We start from the raw sequence: 24,412 nt of genomic DNA, 5'->3' as shown, positions 1-24,412 counted from the left end.
TTGGTGATGAGAAGTATACGCTTAAATGTTGACTTATTTATACGTTGATCTTTAGCTCAACCTTGACTGTGTCTTTGGTCGTCCGCAGCACATTGAGGAGTGGTTGAGTTCTGGTCAGGGTCATGAGAGGGAGAGGGCGATGAACACCACCGCTCACATCCTACAGTTCTACTTCAACAACCTCCACGTCAAAGTGAGTCAGAAAAACATCTGCAAACCCTTCTTTCTCAGGTAATATTTGCTGAAGTCCTTGAGTTCTGTAGACATAAACTAACAGCAAATATAGCTGTGTTTGTGTTTTTCAAAACGTTTGAGATGCCATAATGTTCAGTAGCGTATCTTATGAGCTGACCTTTGTTTGCAGTGGTTCTAAAGGCTCATTTGGTAGGAACATGGGGCTTGTGGTACCAGGACCACGAAATACTGAAGGACATGGAAATAAATCATCCAGAACTCCTGGAGAACAGTAGAAGTTGATAAACGTGCTTCTTTATTGTTAAAGGGATACTTTGGTATTTTGGCAATGAGGCCCTTTATCTACTTTCCCAGACTCAGATGAACAGGTGAACTGAACTAGAAGTCTATGGGTATCTGCTAGCATCCTTGTAGATACCATTATACTTCGTCATTGTGCTAAGGCTAGTTAGCATTGGCTTGCGAAACGAACTATAATTTCCTTAATACTGGATACAGAGTCATAAAAATGGTATCCACAAGTAGGGGAAGTAGATACAAGGCGTCATCCTGAAGGATCCCTTTAAACGTGGAACCAACCCATAGCCTTAATCTGGGTGTTCTGTCTCTGTAGAACATGGTCACCTTCCACAACCTGGGTTCTCTCCTGGGCCGCCTGGCCCCCCGATGCACCGACCCCAACCCCCTGGTCCGCAGGGCAGCCATCGACTGCATCTACACCCTGCTCTACATCCAGCTACGCTACGAAGGTAACACACACCACTACACACACACACACACACACACACACACACACACACACACACACACACACACACACACACACACACTGTCTCTGATTCAATACGCCTCGTCTTGTATAGTTTCCTATTCTCTGGCGACCAGCTTAACTCCCCCAGCGACCAGCTTAACTCCCCCAGCGATCAGCTTAACTCCCCCAGCGACCAATACAGCCCATTTGTAGACACCTTTTAATATGGGAAACTCTGGTTCCATTACAAATGGCACCCTATTCCCTATATAAGGCTCTGGTCAAAAGGAGTTCACTATATAGCGAATGGGCTGCCATTTGGGAAGCACACCTCTGTGTTTGTGTGGCATTCTGCTGGGAGTGAGAGAGCAGTGTGTGGAGCTTAGCTGGTCTCATTGTCTCCCTGCCCTGGCGCTAGGCTTCTCTCTGGACTATAAAGACGACTCGGTGGAGAGACTGATCACACTGAGGGAGAGCATGGACAACCCAGACCACTCTGTCCTCTACAAGACCTGCTCCGAGCTGGCCAAGGTAAGGGACTCTGTTACACGATAGGAGAATACAGTCAGCATTACATTCACAAAATTCTGGTCAGCTCTTTCTGGAAAACCTGGGAATTTGGGGAAAGTTACTGGAATTTTGCAGCCCTACTTTCATAATGTGTCTGTCTTTATTTTGTCTGTCTGTTTTCCCCTCGTCTGTGTAGATCATCAGTAAGCGTCTGCCCCAGCAGCAGCTCAACACTCTGATCTTCATGTTGTTTGAGGGGCTGGTGGACTCCCAGTCTAACTGCTCCAGAGCCTCCAGTGTTCTACTCAACACCCTGCTGAAGAACAGAGGAGCTGGACTACAAGACCTGGTATACTCGCACACTCACTGACTCGCACACTCTCTCTCACAAACACATTTACCCCCTCTAAATGAGCTGTGTGTGTCAGGTATCAGAGATGCTGGAGGTGCTTCACAGCCGTCTGCAGATGATCAGTGAGGAGCAGGTGAAGGTGTCTGTGGCCCAGTCCATCCTCATCCTGGCTACACAGCACCTCCAGACTGTCATCAACACACTCATCTCCTACCCCCTGCCCTTCGACAGGTGAGAACCATCTCTCTCTTCCTCTCCTCCCTCCATCTCCCACTCCCTGCCCTTCGACAGGTGAGAACCATCTCTCTCTTCCTCTCCTCCCTCCATCTCCCACTCCCTGCCCTTCGACAGGTGAGAACCATCTCTCTCTTCCTCTCCTCCCTCCATCTCCCACTCCCTGCCCTTCGACAGGTGAGAACCATCTCTCTCTTCCTCTCCTCCCTCCATCTCCCACTCCCTGCCCTTTGACAGGTGAGAACCATCTCTCTCTTCGTCTTCTATCTCCCCTCTGTTCAACAAAGATCCCTCTCGTCTTTGTTTCTCCATTTGACAAGTGACAGCTCTCTCCTCTTCTCCTTTCCAAAAGTCAACTCCCGTTCTCCCTGCTTCATTTGACATGTTAATTCTCTCGCTCTCTCGCTCTCACACACACAAGTGAAACTCCATGAACTGAGGAATTTGGGGAAAGTTAGACATTTTGCAACCCTGTGTGTAGTAGCAGAGGAAATGGTTTCACTGCCTCCCATTCAAAGTGAGCGCTACCCCTCATGGTCACTTCTCCCTGTGTGATTCCCCAGTTGGAGCTGTGAGATGTGGATTGCCCTGGGGGCAGACAGTAAACTGGCCTCTCAGATCATGGAGATGCTGATGGAGAAGCTCAACGTCATGGTGCCCTACGTGGACAAGAAGGAGTCCATGATGAGAGGAGGCCTCACCAAGGTGGCCACCAGTCACCCTCTAGCTGTGAGTAGCAGGTTGTAGAGTGCTATGATGAGACTGTAGATGTCTGGGTAATGGTGGGTTGCTAGGTTTATTTGTGTCAAATGTACAAGTCTGAGCAATCATTTTCTATGCTGTTCTATTGTGTCAGATGACCTGTGCCCTGAAGGAGATGATGCTGAACGGCCAGAGCCAGGAGGCGGTGGTGTCCCTGTTCCCCCAGCTCTTCAGCTCCCTGCTGGTCCGCCTGGGCTCCAGCGTGGGCGTCACACTACCCAAAGACATCAACAGCTTCGGAACAAACAGGAAGAGCCCCACCAAACTGGCCGCCGGCTTCGACGTGTGCGGGTGGGTTAGGAGCCCACATGCGCTAGCTAGCACATACTGTATCATAAGACACACAGGGTGGAGTGCAGGGACACCCCATTAGATTATCTGGAGAGCCAGTGTTAGAAAATAACTAGAGGTTGGGTCCTACAGGGGTCCACATGAACCCCCCCAATATACCTCCCAGAAAATGTGATTACGGAGATCATCCAAACATATAAAACGTAAATATACACTAAGTACTGGTGACATACTATATGAAGTTATCAGTACAGGTAATCAAAAAGAGTAATGACAGTATCTGTTTCACTGATCATAGTTGCCATACGATGTGAAAATGAAGTTCCTTCAGGAACAATCTAGTTATTTTAATTGAAGGTTTAACTCCTTTGTCTGTGTGTGTTCCTGGGTCTGCAGGGTAGCGGTGGAGGCACTGCGGATCCTCCTGGCCCGGGCCCAGCTGGACGATGTAGTGAAACCCCTGGACCAGGAGGGGGCCTGGGACAAGATGAAGGACCCCCAGCAGCACATCACCGGGGTCACCCTCCTCGCCAGGTACACCCTGACCCTAACCCTGGCTTCATGTCCACATCCTGGTTCAACCCTAACCTCAGCCCTAACTCTTTCTTCATGATATGTACAGTATAGCTACCCTATGTGCTGTACCAGTTAGTGTGAGGTGTGTTGTTTTCAGGGCCATGGCCAGGCACGCAGGCCCTCGTCTCCCGGCCATAGTGGAGTGTCTGTGCCCCTGTCTCAACAACATCTACGAGTGTCAGAGGGTCACTATCACAGCCTTCTTCTCTGAGGTGAGCCAAGCCCAGGGCCCACTGTTGTAGGTCTGTAAGAGCCAAGCCCAGGGCCCACTGTTGTAGGTCTGTAAGGTGAGCCAAGCCCAGGGCCTACTGTTGTAGGTCTGTAAGGTGAGCCAAGCCCAGGGCCCACTGTTGTAGGTCTGTAAGGTGAGCCAAGCCCAGGGCCCACTGTTGTAGGTCTGTAAGGTGAGCCAAGCCCAGGGCCCACTGTTGTAGGTCTGTAAGGTGAGCCAAGCCCAGGGCCCACTGTTGTAGGTCTGTAAGGTGAGCCAAGCCCAGGGCCCACTGTTGTAGGTCTGTAAGGTGAGCCAAGCCCAGGGCCCACTGTTGTAGGTCTGTAAGGTGAGCCAAGCCCAGGGCCCACTGTTGTAGGTCTGTAAGGTGAGCCAAGCCCAGGGCCCACTGTTGTAGGTCTGTAAGGTGAGCCAAGCCCAGGGCCCACTGTTGTAGGTCTGTAAGGTGAGCCAAGCCCAGGGCCCACTGTTGTAGGTCTGTAAGGTGAGCCAAGCCCAGGGCCCACTGTTGTAGGTCTGTAAGGTGAGCCAAGCCCAGGGCCCACTGTTGTAGGTCTGTAAGGTGAGCCAAGCCCAGGGCCCACTGTTGTAGGTCTGTAAGGTGAGCCAAGCCCAGGGCCCACTGTTGTAGGTCTGTAAGGTGAGCCAAGCCCAGGGCCCACTGTTGTAGGTCTGTAAGGTGAGCCAAGCCCAGGGCCCACTGTTGTAGGTCTGTAAGGTGAGCCAAGCCCAGGGCCCACTGTTGTAGGTCTGTAAGGTGAGCCAAGCCCAGGGCCCACTGTTGTAGGTCTGTAAGGTGAGCCAAGCCCAGGGCCCACTGTTGTAGGTCTGTAAGGTGAGCCAAGCCCAGGGCCCACTGTTGTAGGTCTGTAAGGTGAGCCAAGCCCAGGGCCCACTGTTGTAGGTCTGTAAGGTGAGCCAAGCCCAGGGCCCACTGTTGTAGGTCTGTAAGGTGAGCCAAGCCCAGGGCCCACTGTTGTAGGTCTGTAAGGTGAGCCAAGCCCAGGGCCCACTGTTGTAGGTCTGTAAGGTGAGCCAAGCCCAGGGCCCACTGTTGTAGGTCTGTAAGGTGAGCCAAGCCCAGGGCCCACTGTTGTAGGTCTGTAAGGTGAGCCAAGCCCAGGGCCCACTGTTGTAGGTCTGTAAGGTGAGCCAAGCCCAGGGCCCACTGTTGTAGGTCTGTAAGGTGAGCCAAGCCCAGGGCCCACTGTTGTAGGTCTGTAAGGTGAGCCAAGCCCAGGGCCCACTGTTGTAGGTCTGTAAGGTGAGCCAAGCCCAGGGCCCACTGTTGTAGGTCTGTAAGGTGAGCCAAGCCCAGGGCCCACTGTTGTAGGTCTGTAAGGTGAGCCAAGCCCAGGGCCCGCTGTTGTAGGTCTGTAAGGTGAGCCAAGCCCAGGGCCCGCTGTTGTAGGTCTGTAAGGTGAGCCAAGCCCAGGGCCCGCTGTTGTAGGTCTGTAAGGTGAGCCAAGCCCAGGGCCCGCTGTTGTAGGTCTGTAAGGTGAGCCAAGCCCAGGGCCCGCTGTTGTAGGTCTGTAAGGTGAGCCAAGCCCAGGGCCCATTGTTGTAGGTCTGTAAGGTGAGCCAAGCCCAGGGCCCACTGTTGTAGGTCTGTAAGGTGAGCCAAGCCCAGGGCCCACTGTTGTAGGTCTGTAAGGTGAGCCAAGCCCAGGGCCCACTGTTGTAGGTCTGTAAGGTGAGCCAGGCCCAGGGCCCACTGTTGTAGGTCTGTAAGGTGAGCCAAGCCCAGGGCCCACTGTTGTAGGTCTGTAAGGTGAGCCAAGCCCAGGGCCCGCTGTTGTAGGTCTGTAAGGTGAGCCAAGCCCAGGGCCCGCTGTTGTAGGTCTGTAAGGTGAGCCAAGCCCAGGGCCCGCTGTTGTAGGTCTGTAAGGTGAGCCAAGCCCAGGGCCCGCTGTTGTAGGTCTGTAAGGTGAGCCAAGCCCAGGGCCCGCTGTTGTAGGTCTGTAAGGTGAGCCAGGCCCAGGGCCCGCTGTTGTAGGTCTGTAAGGTGAGCCAGGCCCAGGGCCCGCTGTTGTAGGTCTGTAAGGTGAGCCAGGCCCAGGGCCCGCTGTTGTAGGTCTGTAAGGTGAGCCAGGCCCAGGGCCCGCTGTTGTAGGTCTGTAAGGTGAGCCAGGCCCAGGGCCCGCTGTTGTAGGTCTGTAAGGTGAGCCAGGCCCAGGGCCCGCTGTTGTAGGTCTGTAAGGTGAGCCAGGCCCAGGGCCCGCTGTTGTAGGTCTGTAAGGTGAGCCAGGCCCAGGGCCCGCTGTTGTAGGTCTGTAAGGTGAGCCAAGCCCAGGGCCCGCTGTTGTAGGTCTGTAAGGTGAGCCAGGCCCAGGGCCCGCTGTTGTAGGTCTGTAAGGTGAGCCAGGCCCAGGGCCCACTGTTGTAGGTCTGTAAGGTGAGCCAAGCCCAGGGCCCACTGTTGTAGGTCTGTAAGGTGAGCCAAGCCCAGGGCCCACTGTTGTAGGTCTGTAAGGTGAGCCAGGCCCAGGGCCCGCTGTTGTAGGTCTGTAAGGTGAGCCAAGCCCAGGGCCCACTGTTGTAGGTCTGTAAGGTGAGCCAAGCCCAGGGCCCACTGTTGTAGGTCTGTAAGGTGAGCCAAGCCCAGGGCCCGCTGTTGTAGGTCTGTAAGGTGAGCCAAGCCCAGGGCCCACTGTTGTAGGTCTGTAAGGTGAGCCAAGCCCAGGGCCCACTGTTGTAGGTCTGTGAGGTGAGCCAAGCCCAGGGCCCACTGTTGTAGGTCTGTAAGAAGGAAGCAATATGGTAGAATGTCCACCACCACACTGATTCTTCCTATCCAGAACCTTCACATCTGCAAACATATAAATCTTGTGTCACACCAAGCAATTTGGATGCAATTTCTGTTGCAGATGCAAGTGACATCAACTTTGCTGATACACAAAGCAATTCAAATGTAATAGAAATTGCATGCAACATCCAACCCTGTCATACATCACGGTTTCATAAATGTTGTTTTGCCAAACGTTTGGTAATTGTAACATAATCGATATAGACAAAATGCTGGCTGTACAATTTAGCTAGCTAGCCAAAATGTTGCCAATTTGCCAACCATGTTTTGCCAAGCTACTGTAACTAGCTAGCAAACCAAGCTAGCGATGAGCTAAGCTAGCTAGCTAGTGAAGTTCATGTTGGACAGAAAGGTCTGGTGGAGGACACAGGTTAAAGAAGGATTTTTAAGCCTTGAGACAATTGAGATGGATTGTGTGTGTGTGCTATTCAGGGGGTGAATGGACAAGACAATATAGAAGTGCCTTTGAACAGGGTATGGTAGTACAGCAGGTTCCAGGCACACTGGTTTGTGTCAAGAACTGCAACTCTGCTTACTAAGCTAACATTTTGTTGATGTAATTAACCCCTTAGTTTAAGCACTAAACTATCTCCATATAGTTCCATGTATTTTTTAAAGTGGTGCACGGCTACTTTCAGACTAGTCTTATGAGGGTTGTGGGCGTCCTGGAGCAAAACAACTGACATGCACGTGTTTGTGAGGGTCATATTAGTGTATAGCCCAAACTGTTCAGACACTACAGACAGAAATTGGCAGATCGGCTGTACCGACTTCAGACAAGTCCTGTGATGCTTGTAGGGGGGGTCGTAAGGCAAAACATGGTGTTAGAGGGGCTGCCCACATCCACTCTAGGGGGTTTAGAGGTGTGACAGAGTTAGGATGTCAAACTGGACATTGTGGCTTTACAGTATTATAATACTTAGAAAACCATTTTAATTGCCGTTGTCACCAGGAGTCAAAGTACTTCACATTGCATTGTTGAGCTTTTGTAGGTCTCCTACATGTACATTGAGATATATCGGCTTCACACTGTGTTCTGTCTCTGTGTGTAACGCTAGTTACTGAACCACTGTGTTCTGTCTCTGTGTGTAACGCTAGTTACTGAACCACTGGCTTCACACTGTGTTCTGTCTCTGTGTGTAACACTAGTTACTGAACCACTGTGTTCTGTCTCTGTGTGTAACGCTAGTTACTGAACCACTGGCTTCACACTGTGTTCTGTCTCTGTGTGTAACACTAGTTGCTGAACCACTGTGTTCTGTCTCTGTGGGTAACACTAGTTGCTGAACCACTGTGTTCTGTCTCTGTGTGTAACACTAGTTGCTGAACCACTGTGTTCTCTCTGTGTGTAACACTAGTTGCTGAACCACTGTGTTCTCTCTCTGTGGGTAACACTAGTTGCTGAACCACTGTGTTCTGTCTCTGTGGGTAACACTAGTTGCTGAACCACTGTGTTCTCTCTGTGGGTAACACTAGTTGCTGAACCACTGTGTTCTCTCTGTGTGTAACACTAGTTGCTGAACCACTGTGTTCTGTCTCTGTGGGTAACACTAGTTGCTGAACCACTGTGTTCTCTCTGTGGGTAACACTAGTTGCTGAACCACTGTGTTCTCTCTGTGGGTAACACTAGTTGCTGAACCACTGTGTTCTCTCTGTGGGTAACACTAGTTGCTGAACCACTGTGTTCTGTCTCTGTGGGTAACACTAGTTGCTGAACCACTGTGTTCTGTCTCTGTGTGTAACACTAGTTGCTGAACCACTGTGTTCTCTCTGTGGGTAACACTAGTTGCTGAACCACTGTGTTCTCTCTGTGGGTAACACTAGTTGCTGAACCACTGTGTTCTCTCTGTGTGTAACACTAGTTGCTGAACCACTGTGTTCTGTCTCTGTGTGTAACACTAGTTGCTGAACCACTGTGTTCTGTCTCTGTGTGTAACACTAGTTGCTGAACCACTGTGTTCTCTCTGTGGGTAACACTAGTTGCTGAACCACTGTGTTCTCTCTGTGGGTAACACTAGTTGCTGAACCACTGTGTTCTCTCTGTGGGTAACACTAGTTGCTGAACCACTGTGTTCTCTCTGTGGGTAACACTAGTTGCTGAACCACTGTGTTCTGTCTCTGTGTGTAACACTATTTGCTGAACCACTGTGTTCTCTCTGTGGGTAACACTAGTTGCTGAACGACTGTGTTCTGTCTCTGTGGGTAACACTAGTTGCTGAACGACTGTGTTCTCTCTGTGGGTAACACTAGTTGCTGAACCACTGTGTTCTGTCTCTGTGTGTAACACTAGTTGCTGAACCACTGTGTTCTGTCTCTGTGTGTAACACTAGTTGCTGAACCACTGTGTTCTGTCTCTGTGTGTAACACTAGTTGCTGAACCACTGTGTTCTGTCTCTGTGTGTAACACTAGTTGCTGAACCACTGTGTTCTGTCTCTGTGTGTAACACTAGTTGCTGAACCACTGTGTTCTGTGTCTGTGGGTAACACTAGTTACTGAACCACTGTGTTCTGTCTCTGTGTGTAACACTAGTTGCTGAACCACTGTGTTCTCTCTGTGGGTAACACTAGTTGCTGAACCACTGTGTTCTCTCTGTGGGTAACACTAGTTGCTGAACCACTGTGTTCTGTCTCTGTGGGTAACACTAGTTGCTGAACCACTGTGTTCTGTCTCTGTGGGTAACACTAGTTGCTGAACCACTGTGTTCTCTCTGTGTGTAACACTAGTTGCTGAACCACTGTGTTCTGTCTCTGTGTAACACTAGTTGCTGAACCACTGTGTTCTCTCTGTGTGTAACACTAGTTACTGAACCACTGTGTTCTGTCTCTGTGGGTAACACTAGTTGCTGAACCACTGTGTTCTCTGTGTGTAACACTAGTTGCTGAACCACTGTGTTCTCTCTGTGTGTAACACTAGTTGCTGAACCACTGTGTTCTCTCTGTGTGTAACACTAGTTGCTGAACCACTGTGTTCTCTCTGTGTGTAACACTAGTTGCTGAACCACTGTGTTCTGTCTCTGTGGGTAACACTAGTTGCTGAACCACTGTGTTCTGTCTCTGTGGGTAACACTAGTTGCTGAACCACTGTGTTCTGTCTCTGTGGGTAACACTAGTTGCTGAACCACTGTGTTCTCTCTGTGTGTAACACTAGTTGCTGAACCACTGTGTTCTGTCTCTGTGGGTAACACTAGTTACTGAACCACTGTGTTCTGTCTCTGTGTGTAACACTAGTTGCTGAACCACTGTGTTCTCTCTGTGGGTAACACTAGTTGCTGAACCACTGTGTTCTCTCTGTGGGTAACACTAGTTGCTGAACCACTGTGTTCTGTCTCTGTGGGTAACACTAGTTGCTGAACCACTGTGTTCTGTCTCTGTGGGTAACACTAGTTGCTGAACCACTGTGTTCTCTCTGTGGGTAACACTAGTTGCTGAACCACTGTGTTCTCTCTGTGTGTAACACTAGTTGCTGAACCACTGTGTTCTGTCTCTGTGTAACACTAGTTGCTGAACCACTGTGTTCTCTCTGTGTGTAACACTAGTTACTGAACCACTGTGTTCTGTCTCTGTGGGTAACACTAGTTGCTGAACCACTGTGTTCTCTGTGTGTAACACTAGTTGCTGAACCACTGTGTTCTCTCTGTGTGTAACACTAGTTGCTGAACCACTGTGTTCTCTCTGTGTGTAACACTAGTTGCTGAACCACTGTGTTCTCTCTGTGTGTAACACTAGTTGCTGAACCACTGTGTTCTGTCTCTGTGGGTAACACTAGTTGCTGAACCACTGTGTTCTGTCTCTGTGGGTAACACTAGTTGCTGAACCACTGTGTTCTGTCTCTGTGGGTAACACTAGTTGCTGAACCACTGTGTTCTCTCTGTGTGTAACACTAGTTGCTGAACCACTGTGTTCTGTCTCTGTGTGTAACACTAGTTGCTGAACCACTGTGTTCTCTCTGTGGGTAACACTAGTTGCTGAACCACTGTGTTCTGTCTCTGTGTGTAACACTAGTTGCTGAACCACTGTGTTCTGTCTCTGTGTGTAACACTAGTTGCTGAACCACTGTGTTCTGTCTCTGTGTGTAACACTAGTTGCTGAACCACTGTGTTCTCTCTGTGTGTAACACTAGTTGCTGAACCACTGTTCTGTCTCTGTGGGTAACACTAGTTGCTGAACCACTGTGTTCTCTCTGTGTGTAACACTAGTTGCTGAACCACTGTGTTCTCTCTGTGTGTAACACTAGTTGCTGAACCACTGTGTTCGCTCTGTGTGTAACACTAGTTGCTGAACCACTGTGTTCTGTCTCTGTGTGTAACACTAGTTGCTGAACCACTGTGTTCTGTCTCTGTGTGTAACACTAGTTGCTGAACCACTGTGTTCTCTCTGTGGGTAACACTAGTTGCTGAACCACTGTGTTCTGTCTCTGTGTGTAACACTAGTTGCTGAACCACTGTGTTCTCTCTGTGGGTAACACTAGTTGCTGAACCACTGTGTTCTCTCTGTGGGTAACACTAGTTGCTGAACCACTGTGTTCTGTCTCTGTGTGTAACACTAGTTGCTGAACCACTGTTCTCTCTGTGGGTAACACTAGTTGCTGAACCACTGTGTTCTCTCTGTGGGTAACACTAGTTGCTGAACCACTGTGTTCTGTCTCTGTGGGTAACACTAGTTGCTGAACCACTGTGTTCTCTCTGTGGGTAACACTAGTTGCTGAACCACTGTGTTCTGTCTCTGTGGGTAACACTAGTTGCTGAACGACTGTGTTCTCTCTGTGGGTAACACTAGTTGCTGAACCACTGTGTTCTCTCTGTGTAACACTAGTTGCTGAACCACTGTGTTCTGTCTCTGTGTGTAACACTAGTTGCTGAACCACTGTGTTCTGTCTCTGTGTGTAACACTAGTTGCTGAACCACTGTGTTCTGTCTCTGTGTGTAACACTAGTTGCTGAACCACTGTGTTCTGTCTCTGTGTGTAACACTAGTTGCTGAACCACTGTGTTCTCTCTGTGGGTAACACTAGTTGCTGAACCACTGTGTTCTGTCTCTGTGTGTAACACTAGTTGCTGAACCACTGTGTTCTCTCTGTGGGTAACACTAGTTGCTGAACCACTGTGTTCTGTCTCTGTGGGTAACACTAGTTGCTGAACCACTGTGTTCTGTCTCTGTGTGTAACACTAGTTGCTGAACCACTGTGTTCTGTCTCTGTGGGTAACACTAGTTGCTGAACCACTGTGTTCTGTCTCTGTGGGTAACACTAGTTGCTGAACCACTGTGTTCTGTCTCTGTGGGTAACACTAGTTGCTGAACGACTGTGTTCTCTCTGTGGGTAACACTAGTTGCTGAACCACTGTGTTCTCTCTGTGTAACACTAGTTGCTGAACCACTGTGTTCTGTCTCTGTGTGTAACACTAGTTGCTGAACCACTGTGTTCTGTCTCTGTGTGTAACACTAGTTGCTGAACCACTGTGTTCTGTCTCTGTGTGTAACACTAGTTGCTGAACCACTGTGTTCTGTCTCTGTGTGTAACACTAGTTGCTGAACCACTGTGTTCTCTCTGTGGGTAACACTAGTTGCTGAACCACTGTGTTCTGTCTCTGTGTGTAACACTAGTTGCTGAACCACTGTGTTCTCTCTGTGGGTAACACTAGTTGCTGAACCACTGTGTTCTGTCTCTGTGGGTAACACTAGTTGCTGAACCACTGTGTTCTGTCTCTGTGTGTAACACTAGTTGCTGAACCACTGTGTTCTGTCTCTGTGGGTAACACTAGTTGCTGAACCACTGTGTTCTGTCTCTGTGGGTAACACTAGTTGCTGAACCACTGTGTTCTGTCTCTGTGGGTAACACTAGTTGCTGAACCACTGTGTTCTGTCTCTGTGGGTAACACTAGTTGCTGAACCACTGTGTTCTGTCTCTGTGGGTAACACTAGTTGCTGAACCACTGTGTTCTGTCTCTGTGGGTAACACTAGTTGCTGAACCACTGTGTTCTCTCTGTGTGTAACACTAGTTGCTGAACCACTGTGTTCTCTCTGTGTGTAACACTAGTTGCTGAACCACTGTGTTCTCTCTGTGTGTAACACTAGTTGCTGAACCACTGTGTTCTCTCTGTGTGTAACACTAGTTGCTGAACCACTGTGTTCTGTCTCTGTGTGTAACACTAGTTGCTGAACCACTGTGTTCTGTCTCTGTGGGTAACACTAGTTGCTGAACCACTGTGTTCTGTCTCTGTGGGTAACACTAGTTGCTGAACCACTGTGTTCTGTCTCTGTGGGTAACACTAGTTGCTGAACCACTGTGTTCTCTCTGTGTGTAACACTAGTTGCTGAACCACTGTGTTCTCTCTGTGGGTAACACTAGTTGCTGAACCACTGTGTTCTCTGTGTGTAACACTAGTTGCTGAACCACTGTGTTCTCTCTGTGTGTAACACTAGTTGCTGAACCACTGTGTTCTCTCTGTGTGTAACACTAGTTGCTGAACCACTGTGTTCTCTCTGTGTGTAACACTAGTTGCTGAACCACTGTGTTCTGTCTGTGTGTAACACTAGTTGCTGAACCACTGTGTTCTGTCTCTGTGGGTAACACTAGTTGCTGAACCACTGTGTTCTGTCTCTGTGGGTAACACTAGTTGCTGAACCACTGTGTTCTGTCTCTGTGGGTAACACTAGTTGCTGAACCACTGTGTTCTGTCTCTGTGTGTAACACTAGTTGCTGAACCACTGTGTTCTGTCTCTGTGGGTAACACTAGTTACTGAACCACTGTGTTCTCTCTGTGGGTAACACTAGTTGCTGAACCACTGTGTTCTGTCTCTGTGGGTAACACTAGTTGCTGAACCACTGTGTTCTCTCTGTGTGTAACACTAGTTGCTGAACCACTGTGTTCTGTCTGTGTGTAACACTAGTTGCTGAACCACTGTGTTCTGTCTCTGTGTGTAACACTAGTTGCTGAACCACTGTGTTCTGTCTCTGTGTAACACTAGTTGCTGAACCACTGTGTTCTGTCTCTGTGTGTAACACTAGTTGCTGAACCACTGTGTTCTCTCTCTGTGGGTAACACTAGTTGCTGAACCACTGTGTTCTGTCTCTGTGGGTAACACTAGTTGCTGAACCACTGTGTTCTCTCTCTGTGGGTAACACTAGTTGCTGAACCACTGTGTTCTGTCTCTGTGGGTAACACTAGTTGCTGAACCACTGTGTTCTGTCTCTGTGGGTAACACTAGTTGCTGAACCACCACGTGGTGACAGAGCTGATGATGATGGATGTCCTGATGAACAACATGATGGAGCGTATCTCTGACCCCTGCTGTACCGTCCGCATGCTGGCCGTCAGGGGGCTGGGGAACATCGCTGTGGGATCACCTGAGAAGGTATGACTGATTTTAATCTTACCTCAATGTGGCAATATTACGCAGGCAAAAGTATTAACAGATGTTTCAAGAGATACCAGAGGGATAGGGTTAGGATATACTACAGAGCAGGATCAATGAGTTAGCCAGATATGTTTTATAAACAACTCAAAATATATATTTATTTTCTGGTTCATTAAGAAATCTGAACTGTGTTTTTGGTTGAGTCAATTAGACCATGCCAATTTCAAGTTGATATAAAATAAGTTATTTCAGAATATTTAGGCAAGTTATCTGGCTAACTGGTTAATCCTACTTTGTAGTATATCCCTCTGGTCCAACCAAGACCGCAGCAGAGGGGAACAATGTTTCAGACAAATATGGGTCTCTATGTAATCACAACCTATACAACATCTATTTTATAGGTAAATAAATATGCCAAGGAGCTGCTGGCTGCTATGAGCTCTGGGATGGAGGAGAAGGACGACCCTGGGAAGCGCATCACTCTAGAGGCCATGTCGGGCCTGTCCAAGGTGCTCCTCTACCTGGACAAGAAGAACGTCCAGCTGCTGGTCGTCTACATCTTCATGAAGATCAAACCCTTCCTGGAGAGTGTGAGTAGAGCAGAGACACACGTCTCTGTTGTCATGGTTACCACCCTGCTGCAGCCCACTGTCATGGTTAACACCCTGCTGCAGCCCACTGTCATGGTTACCACCCTGCTGCAGCCCACTGTTGGTAGAGTTACCACCCTGCTGCAGCCCACTGTTGGTAGAGTTACCACCCTGCTGCAGCCCACTGTTGGTAGAGTTACCACCCTGCTGCAGCCCACTGTTGGTAGAGTTACCACCCTGCTGCAGCCCACTGTTGGTAGAGTTACCACCCTGCTGCAGCCCACTGTTGGTAGAGTTACCACCCTGCTGCAGCCCACTGTTGGTAGAGTTACCACCCTGCTGCAGCCCACTGTTGGTAGAGTTACCACCCTGCTGCAGCCCACTGTTGGTAGAGTTACCACCCTGCTGCAGCCCACTGCTGGCTTGCCTCTGAAGCTAAGCAGGGTTGGTCCTGGTTGGTCCCTCGATGTTGCTGGAGGTGGTGTTGTAGGGCCAGTAGGAGGCACCCTTTCCTCTTGTCAAATTTTTTTTTTTATCCCAATGTCCCAGGGCAGTGATTGGGGTCATTGCCCTGTGCAGGGTGCCGTCTTTTGGATGGGACGTTAAACACTTATTGTTAGAGTAGGGGTGTTAACCCTGGTGTCCTGGCTAAATTCCCAATCTGGCCCTCATACCATCACGGTCACCTAATCATCTCCAGTTTCTGATTGGCTCTTTCCTCCCCCTCTCCCCTGTAACTATTCCCCAGGTTGTTGCTGTAAATGGGAATGTGTTTTCAGTCAACTTAACTGGTAGAATAAGGGTTCAATCAAAAGAAATAAAGAGTTGAATCCTGGTCTCTGTACATTGATTCCATGTACTGTAGCTTTTGTCTATTGACTTTATTACTTTGGGGCGGCGGGTAGCCTAGTGGTTAGAGGCGGGTAGCCTAGTGGTTAGAGGCGGGTAGCCTAGTGGTTAGAGGCGGGTAGCCTAGTGGTTAGAGGCGGGTAGCCTAGTGGTTAGAGGCGGGTAGCCTAGTGGTTAGAGGCGGGTAGCCTAGTGGTTAGAGGCGGGTAGCCTAGTGGTTAGAGGCGGGTAGCCTAGTGGTTAGAGGCGGGTAGCCTAGTGGTTAGAGGCGGGTAGCCTAGTGGTTAGAGGCGGGTAGCCTAGTGGTTAGAGGCGGGTAGCCTAGTGGTTAGAGGCGGGTAACCGAAAGGTCGCTAGATCAAATCCCCGCGCTGACAAGGTAAAAATGTCGCTCTGCCCCTGAAAAGGCAGTTAACCCACTGTTCCTAGGCCATCATTGTAAATAAGAATGTGTTAACTGACTTGCCTAGTTAAATAAATAAAAAATTATAAAGTTACTGAAAGGTTGCCCTCACAAAATAGGTTTCTTACCACAAGGGCCTTTTGTAGTTAATAACATAAGACATACAATTTAACCTGAGATGATACATTGAGGTGTATGTGGTTACAGCTTAACCTGAGTTGTTACATTGAGGTGTATGTGGTTACAATTTAACCTGAGGTGTATGTGGTTACAGCTTAACCTGAGATGTTACATTGAGGTGTATGTGGTTAGTTTAACCTGAGATGTTACATTGAGGTGTATGTGGTTACAGTTTAACCTGAGGTGTATGTGGTTACAGCTTAACCTGAGGTGTATGTGGTTACAGCTTAACCTGAGGTGTATGTGGTTACAGCTTAACCTGAGGTGTATGTGGTTACAGTTTAACCTGAGGTGTATGTGGTTACAGTTTAACCTGAGGTGTATGTGGTTACAGTTTAACCTGAGGTGTATGTGGTTACAGTTTAACCTGAGGTGTATGTGGTTACAGTTTAACCTGAGGTGTATGTGGTTACAGTTTAACCTGAGGTGTATGTGGTTACAGCTTAACCTGAGGTGTATGTGGTTACAGCTTAACCTGAGGTGTATGTGGTTACAGTTTAACCTGAGGTGTTACATTGAGCTGTATGTGGTTACAGCTTAACCTGAGCTGTATGTGGTTACAGTTTAACCTGAGATGTTACATTGAGGTGTATGTGGTTACATTGAGGTGTATGTGGTTACAGTTTAACCTGAGGTGTATGTGGTTACAGTTTAACCTGAGATGTTACATTGAGGTGTATGTGGTTACATTGAGGTGTATGTGGTTACAGTTTAACCTGAGATGTTACATTGAGGTGTATGTGGTTACAGTTTAACCTGAGATGTTACATTGAGGTATATGTGGTTACATTGAGGTGTATGTGGTTACAGTTTAACCTGAGATGTTACATTGAGGTGTATGTGGTTACAGTTTAACCTGAGATGTTACATTGAGGTGTATGTGGTTACAGTTTAACCTGAGATGTTACATTGAGGTGTATGTGGTTACATTGAGGTGTATGTGGTTACAGTTTAACCTGAGGTGTATGTGGTTACAGTTTAACCTGAAATGTTACATTGAGGTGTATGTGGTTACAGCTTAACCTGAGGTGTATGTGGTTAGTTTAACCTGAGATGTTACATTGGTGTATGTGGTTACAGCTTAACCTGAGGTGTATGTGGTTACAGTTTAACCTGAGATGTTACATTGAGGTGTATGTGGTTACATTGAGGTGCATGTGGTTACAGTTTAACCTGAGGTGCATGTGGTTACAGTTTAACCTGAGGTGTATGTGGTTACAGCTTAACCTGAGGTGTATGTGGTTAGTTTAACCTGAGATGTTACATTGAGGTGTATGTGGTTACAGTTTAACCTGAGATGTTACATTGAGGTGTATGTGGTTACATTGAGGTGTATGTGGTTACAGTTTAACCTGAGGTGTATGTGGTTAGTTTAACCTGATGTTACATTGAGGTGTATGTGGTTACAGTTTAACCTGAGATGTTACATTGAGGTATATGTGGTTACAGTTTAACCTGAGATGTTACATTGAGGTGTATGTGGTTACAGTTTAACCTGAGATGTTACATTGAGGTATATGTGGTTACAGTTTAACCTGAGGTGTATGTGGTTACAGTTTAACCTGAGGTGTATGTGGTTACAGTTTAACCTGAGATGTTACATTGAGGTGTATGTGGTTACAGTTTAACCTGAGGTGTATATGGTTACAGTTTAACCTGAGGTATGTGGTTACAGTTTAACCTGAGGTATGTGGTTACAGTTTAACCTGAGGTGTATGTGGTTACAGTTTAATCTGAGATGTTACATTGAGGTGTATGTGGTTACAGTTTAACCTGAGATGTTACATTGAGGTGTATGTGGTTAGTTTAACCTGAGATGTTACATTGAGGTATATGTGGTTACAGTTTAACCTGACGTGTATGTGGTTACAGTTTAACCTGAGATGTTACATTGAGGTATATGTGGTTGGGTCTGAGTTTATTTGAATTATTCCTGATATCAGTCTAGCGTCTGGTACCGTAAAATATGCTTTTCTCTCTTGGTAACTCCCCTACCTGATAGATTAAGGTGAAATTACACCAATCCCTTACACGGAACTCAAACCGGCTGCATGCGTCCGCCATCGTGCGCACATTTATTTTGTCCCCCTACACCAAACGCGATCACGACACGCAGGTTAAAATATCAAAACAAACTCTGAACCAATGACATTAATTTGGACAGGTCGAAAAGCATTAAACATGTATGGCAATTTAGCTTGCACTTGCTAGCTAATTTGTCCTATTTAGCTAGCTTGCTGTAGCTAGCTAATTTGTCCTGGGATATAAACATTAGGTTGTTATTTTACCTGAAATGCACAAGGTCCTCTACTCCAATTTATCCACACACAAAAACAGTCAACCGAATCGTTTCTAGTCATCTCAACTCCTTCCAGGCTTTTTCATTGTTTAACTTTATATGGTGATTCGCATCTAAACTTTCATAGTATTACCACGACAACCGGAAACAGTTCGTCTTTCAATCACCCACGTGGGTATAACCAATGAGGAGATGGCACCTGGGTACCTGCTTCTATAAACCAATGAGATGGGAGAGGCAGGACTGCATCAAATAGGAATGACTTGTATTTTAGCCCTTGGCAACGCAGACGCTCGCGAGCAGTGTGGGTGCAATAATTGAATAACAGATTCCTAAATGTATTTTGCAGCGCACGCGACACAAGCGGTGTAGTCAGGGTATTAGAGACTAGTGGCCTCTGAGGAGGATGCTTGTGATGGGGCTACAACGTATGAAACAGATTTGTAAGGCTTATTAGGTTTCTCAGAGAGAAGGCAAGATATTATATGTTTGATATTGGGTGTTTTCCGCTCCTAGTTTCTCAGGGCCAGATTACTATCATGTAGAAGTTGACAGTATCAACAAAAGGACAACCTTGTTTTAATAAATGGATGTTAGACTGAGTCGCTCTGGATAAGAAGGGTTTGCTCTGCTAAATGACCAAATGTATTACATGAAGGTTAAAGGTTCTGTTATGTAGGTCTACTGGTGTGTGTTAACGTTATGATGGGTTTAGGTTGGATCCTCTAACTGCGCTCCTGTACTGTTGACCCAACAGGAGAATGATGAGATCCGCTGTGCCTCCATTATGCTCCTGGGGAACCTGTCTAAGTTTGGTTCAGGAGAGCCTGTGTTCAAGGACCAGATCCACAACGTACTGGTCAGCCTGCTGCTGCACCTCAGTGACCCCAACCTGCAGGTGGTCAAGGTGGGTAACCTCACATCAACACTCAGGCAGTGGACTTGGGAAACTATGGTTCTAGAAACTGGTTTGATGTTTGGTACAGTATACCTGTTGTCTAGATTTCTTTGCAGTCCTGTGCTTTACATACCTAGAATTAATCTGATATAGTCTGGTTTATATCATAGATTCATCTGATATAGTCTGGTTTATATCATAGATTCATCTGATATAGTCTGGTTTATATCATAGATTCATCTGATATAGTCTGGTTTATATCATAGATTAAAGTAAATGATATGTTATTACATCATCATGTGGATTGAACTGAAGCAGCCTTTGTGCCGAGACTCAGATGGGAGACTAAAAGACTGTTTCCTGTCTGTTTCTCCGTGCAGGCGTGTAAGTATGCCATGCGAGTGTGTGCTCCGGTGGTGGGCTCAGAGCTCATCACCACTATGTTCCAGAACCATCTCCACGAGGACAAGAGTCTGCACTACGGAGAGTTCATCAACGACCTCACCAAATATATTGTGAGTTGATCACTGTCTAATACCGTAATACTCTACTCACCGTCCACAAACTGGTACAGACCTCACCATCGGCCATCAAAACCAGTAACGGAGATCTGGCATCAGAACGAGGCAATTATTTACCTACTGTAGAAAACAGCTTTTAAATGTGTTGCACGCTATGCAATCAGTAGAGCAGTTGCCTTGGAAACCCACCTTGAATAATGTTCTATTACAAAAGGTTACGGTTATTTTTCTCTTTTTTTATGATAGATCTGTTATTTGATTTGTTCCCAGATTCAAGACTTCCCTGGCATGCTCAACTTCTACCACATCACTGTCATCCAGTTCTTCAAAAGCAACTGGGCCGAGGTTCGGGCCGGCGCTGCTATGTTTATCGGTAGGTAGGGAAACTGGTCAGGGTGGGATGTCTGTTTTCTTTATCTCGCTTTCCTCAACTTCACCTCAACACCAGGGTTGGGGTCTATTCCATTTCAGTTCAGGAAGTACACTGAAATCCCAATTCTCTTCAATGCTTTTCAATAAGGAAAAGTGTAATGTGGTTTATCTTGTGAATTGACCTCAACCCTGCTCTACACGGCTCTGTGTCTCTGCTTCTGTAGCTATCCCAATGTCTTTGTAGTCATTTATGAGTTAGAAAAATGTTGGTCATTTTTCAGACAGTGTTCTGTTATAATATAGGATAAATGTCATAATTAGTTGTAATTTCAAGAAGAGAATATCAATGAAGCTGTTTGCACAAACCAAATATTCTCTCTCATTGACCATGGTAGAGATTTTCACTTAAATATTTATCCAATGAAACGTTAATGTCCTTTATTTCTTTGTAGGTTTCCTTCTGGGTAATCTTCCTGAGGAATTATTTTCTCACATCAACATGGGGAGTGTGACCAAAGGTAGGCTTAGCGGTTTCTCTAGTTCTACTTCCCCGTGAGTTGGGCCTGTTGGAACGGTTGTTCTAGTCTGTGTGATGAGTACTCCTTCCATGTGATATTACTGTAACTAAATGTGTATGTTGGGCCAGGAGTTATTCCTGCTCAGATCCAATGATCAGGGAAACCTACCTCATACTCATTGTCTTCTATGCAACGCTAGTCCGACAGGAGTGAAGCCACCTGGGGGAAGACAATGACCTCATGTGTTCTGTGTGTGGTGTCTCCCAGGTCTGGTCATGCTGCTCCAGGACCCAGACCCAGTGGTGAGAGTCAAGGCAGCTGAAGCTATGGGTCACTTCCATTGAACAGACACACATCCTGCCTGCCATTCATTACTTCATTAGCTGTTTTAGAGTTGTTACTGTTTTCCAGGAAGATGATCTGGTACTTCACATGTTGACAGTGCAACTTGAATTAGTCCTTGAAAGTATGTACTAGTGACCAAAGACTGTACCTCCATGTATAGAACAACATGCATAGCACTTTGGAGCAGTATTATGAAATCTGAAATGTTTTGAATTAGTCTTTTAGAATGTTGACAGTGTGTTAGGGTTAGGTCAATAGGTCAATGGGCCTGACCTCCGCTGAGCTTAGGGTTTAGCTGAATTCCAAATCGAGCCCTATCCCCTCTTCCCTACGCACTCCTGTAGACCTGAAGGGATTAGAACGGTGTAGGTGATATGGTAGTTAGTTCCTTGGCCTCCTGATGGGACTTGGCTGCCGGATGGAATCTCCACCATATTGGTTATAACTATCTGTCCCTTTCAGGTCAAGAGAAGGGGCTTGAGGGGAGGGGCTAGGGGTTGATCTCCAGCCTCCACTCCATTCACACTAGTCTAGTGGATCAACCACTGAAACACACGTAGGGCTGGCACTATTACCCTGTAACCCACCGTTATGGATGAAGACCGTAAAGAAAATAACCGCCATGACCGTAAATATGATGTGTGCGGTTAAGTCCCTTTCTTCTGCAACATGGACTCTTAACGGGATTAAACTTTGTTGTAATGTAGAATGTGCATTCAAATGATAACTGGTGTGGCTCATGCAATGGAATGTACTGTACTTTTTGTAATGTCTATTGAGTTGAATCACCAAATCACAGCACACATTTTACTACCTGCTTTGGTCCTATGGGTACACTCGCAATGGCTGCCAGTCCACCCATTATGCCAACGTTGAGTTGAATGGGGACTCCCGTTCTATTCATTGTGTTTCTATGGCAGCACATGCAGTCAGGAACGCAGGAGAAATGTGCGTCTACATTTATTAATTTGTATTCTTTTTGCTATTTGAACGGTTGTTACGGTGACCGCAGTCATTTGGCTGACAATTGCCGTCCTACAAAGTACCATGACCGTCACAGCCCTCCACACAAGGATGAGCAGTTATCAGCCATGTCCAAGGAGACTGTCTGTCAGCAAGGAACCAAGGCCCAAACCATCCCATGTACCCGTTCTTACAGTTACTTCTGAGGCAGAAGGGATTTCAGAGGCTCCATTTATTCTCATGCTAGGATGGTCTAACAACAGGACTGCATCCTAAAACACTATTGTAGCTAGTTCAGAAAATGTCTTGTAGGAACAGGAGTTTTCTTCTGACCACAAGACCTCACCAGGAGGGGAGAAACAGGCCCTAGTTATATAGTTATACATTGAGGGCCCAGAGTTTCTTTTTGTCAGGGGAAATGCCTGGGTCACTTTCATTAGGACCTCACAATAGAAAATTAATACGGGAAATTCGTATCGTTGGACTAGTCCAGATAGTCCCTCCCCGTTTTCAGTCAGTTTTCTTCCGTTTGGTGCCTATTGAACGTGACCCCTAGTCTGTATCTGTTCTTCTTTACCCCAGGTACAACATGTACGCAACCAGGCACTCCCGTGGAGTCGTTACAGTGCCAAATAATCAGACCTGGATTTAAATACTATTTGATTTATTTCAAAAATGGTGTTTACTTTAACCTGCCAGAGGGGCGGGGTTTGCAGTTTTGCCAGCGCTATTCTATTGGTTCCATTGTGCCAGCAGGCAAGCAGAATTAAGAACACCTAAAGTACTTGAAATGATTTCAAATAGTATTTGAACCCATATCTACAAATAATAGTTTTACTGGGTAGCTGCATTAAGATGGACGCAATAACCTTTTCCTTTTCATATCTCTCCTTGTCTTATCTCACCCTTTCTCTTAAATGATGGAATGCACTTAACTTTTCCACTCTTATCTGTTTCATGTTATTGGGTTAGGGTACTGATTTATAACAGGTTATGAGGTCTTAAGCGATGCCATTCCTGTCAAGTAAGTTTTACGTTGCACTACTTAATCAGTCTGTCATTGTACACGGTGAATGACACATCCACATGTTTTTGTTGTGTTACTGATGGGTAGAGATGTTTGTCTGTGGTAAAGTGCAGTATAGGCACTATTTAATGTGTTGCCTACATTGGGTAAAATTCCTGGTAATGAAGTACAGCTGGATTGGACCTGTGTGTCTGGGGTGTTTGTGGGATGTTGAAGGGTTACTGAGGATGATGGCTGTTCTGTTGGACCAGTCTTTGTTAATGTAATACGTTAATGTGACATCTTTCAATAATGGACATGGGAAAAGTGCACTGTATTGTGTATGCACACTGTCCATTTAAAATGGAAACGGGCCTTTGATGTTGATGATGATGGCAATCATATTTTATTTTGAAAATAATAAAGTGGCGAAACCTTAAAATAACTGGTGTCCTGAGCCTTTTGTGTCACAACTGTTCAAAGGAAAGAACTAAGACATAATACATCATATGGTTATTAAAGCTGTTTTATAAGGAAAATATGGAGAAAAGTTCATATAAAGGAAAGGTGCTTATATACTATTGAGGATACGAACCTTACTGTACAGTATGTGAAAGCTTATTTGATAACCTGTGGGAGTCCCCTGCTCTCTTCACACAGCATTCATCTGCAACAGCATCTGTCTGGTGGAAGTGAATTGGGGAATAAGATTTAATTGTGTCCATCAGAGCAGTTTTTCTAAATGACTAATGGTTTTAATATATCTCCTGAAAAGCTCACTTCAAAGTACTGTCCACTGGGTCTCTTCACAACTCCTCAAAAGGAAGAGAGGAGAGTATTAGAAGGGTAGTTTGAAGACTGAGAAGGAAGTGAAAGTCTCACCCAGCAGTATTTGGATCCGTAGTGTTCAAGGTGAATCAAACAATTGGTGATTAAGGTAATTTAACTCTAGGCCATATCATTTCTGTTACATTCACTGCACGTTCTAACTGGACACTGTATTAAACTGCAGTCAGCAGATTGGGGTCTCAGGCAGTCTATGAGATAATCAACGCCTAATAGAATAGAATACATAGCGGCGTATTGAATCTGAGTCAATTTAACTTAATGACGAAACAGGCAGGCTTGTTGAATATAATGGGCTGAACCTTGATAACCACTAGCCCATGTGAATGACTGGATGTCCTCTTCAAACTGCTTACAGTGACTGCTCTGCATGAGAAACCCATATTGTCTAAATAAGCAATCCAATCTCAAGATGCGTAATGGTGATTTAAAATGATCAGTGTCATTGCATTGAATGGCACCGGTGTTCTCAGGTCAACACAGTTAATTTCAGATAACAATTGGTTTACCGTAAATGGCAGCTCCACATTGTCATGCAGGTCATTTCAAATCTTAAT

General features: G+C 46.6%; 1 protein-coding gene across 1 annotated transcript in view; it reads left to right on the top strand.

The window, feature by feature from the left end:
• The window catches only part of LOC120035845 (maestro heat-like repeat-containing protein family member 1), a 41,774-nt gene extending 18,326 nt beyond the window's left edge, over positions 1 to 23,448 (top strand). Inside the window, exons 24-39 of the mRNA XM_038982317.1 lie at positions 89 to 193; positions 809 to 944; positions 1,365 to 1,477; positions 1,653 to 1,805; positions 1,885 to 2,039; positions 2,606 to 2,771; positions 2,899 to 3,095; positions 3,492 to 3,629; positions 3,769 to 3,883; positions 13,916 to 14,062; positions 14,467 to 14,655; positions 19,144 to 19,293; positions 19,665 to 19,799; positions 20,076 to 20,178; positions 20,630 to 20,695; positions 20,963 to 23,448. Coding sequence (XP_038838245.1) covers positions 89 to 193; positions 809 to 944; positions 1,365 to 1,477; positions 1,653 to 1,805; positions 1,885 to 2,039; positions 2,606 to 2,771; positions 2,899 to 3,095; positions 3,492 to 3,629; positions 3,769 to 3,883; positions 13,916 to 14,062; positions 14,467 to 14,655; positions 19,144 to 19,293; positions 19,665 to 19,799; positions 20,076 to 20,178; positions 20,630 to 20,695; positions 20,963 to 21,039 — 2,145 coding nt within the window. The 3' untranslated portion in view covers positions 21,040 to 23,448. The remainder of the gene's footprint in view (positions 1 to 88; positions 194 to 808; positions 945 to 1,364; positions 1,478 to 1,652; positions 1,806 to 1,884; positions 2,040 to 2,605; positions 2,772 to 2,898; positions 3,096 to 3,491; positions 3,630 to 3,768; positions 3,884 to 13,915; positions 14,063 to 14,466; positions 14,656 to 19,143; positions 19,294 to 19,664; positions 19,800 to 20,075; positions 20,179 to 20,629; positions 20,696 to 20,962) is intronic.
• Positions 23,449 to 24,412: the final 964 nt, after the last annotated feature.

This window comes from Salvelinus namaycush, unplaced genomic scaffold (genome assembly GCF_016432855.1).
Source record: "Salvelinus namaycush isolate Seneca unplaced genomic scaffold, SaNama_1.0 Scaffold1113, whole genome shotgun sequence".
Lineage (NCBI taxonomy): Eukaryota > Metazoa > Chordata > Actinopteri > Salmoniformes > Salmonidae > Salvelinus > Salvelinus namaycush.
This window is presented reverse-complemented; position numbering and strand designations above follow the sequence as displayed.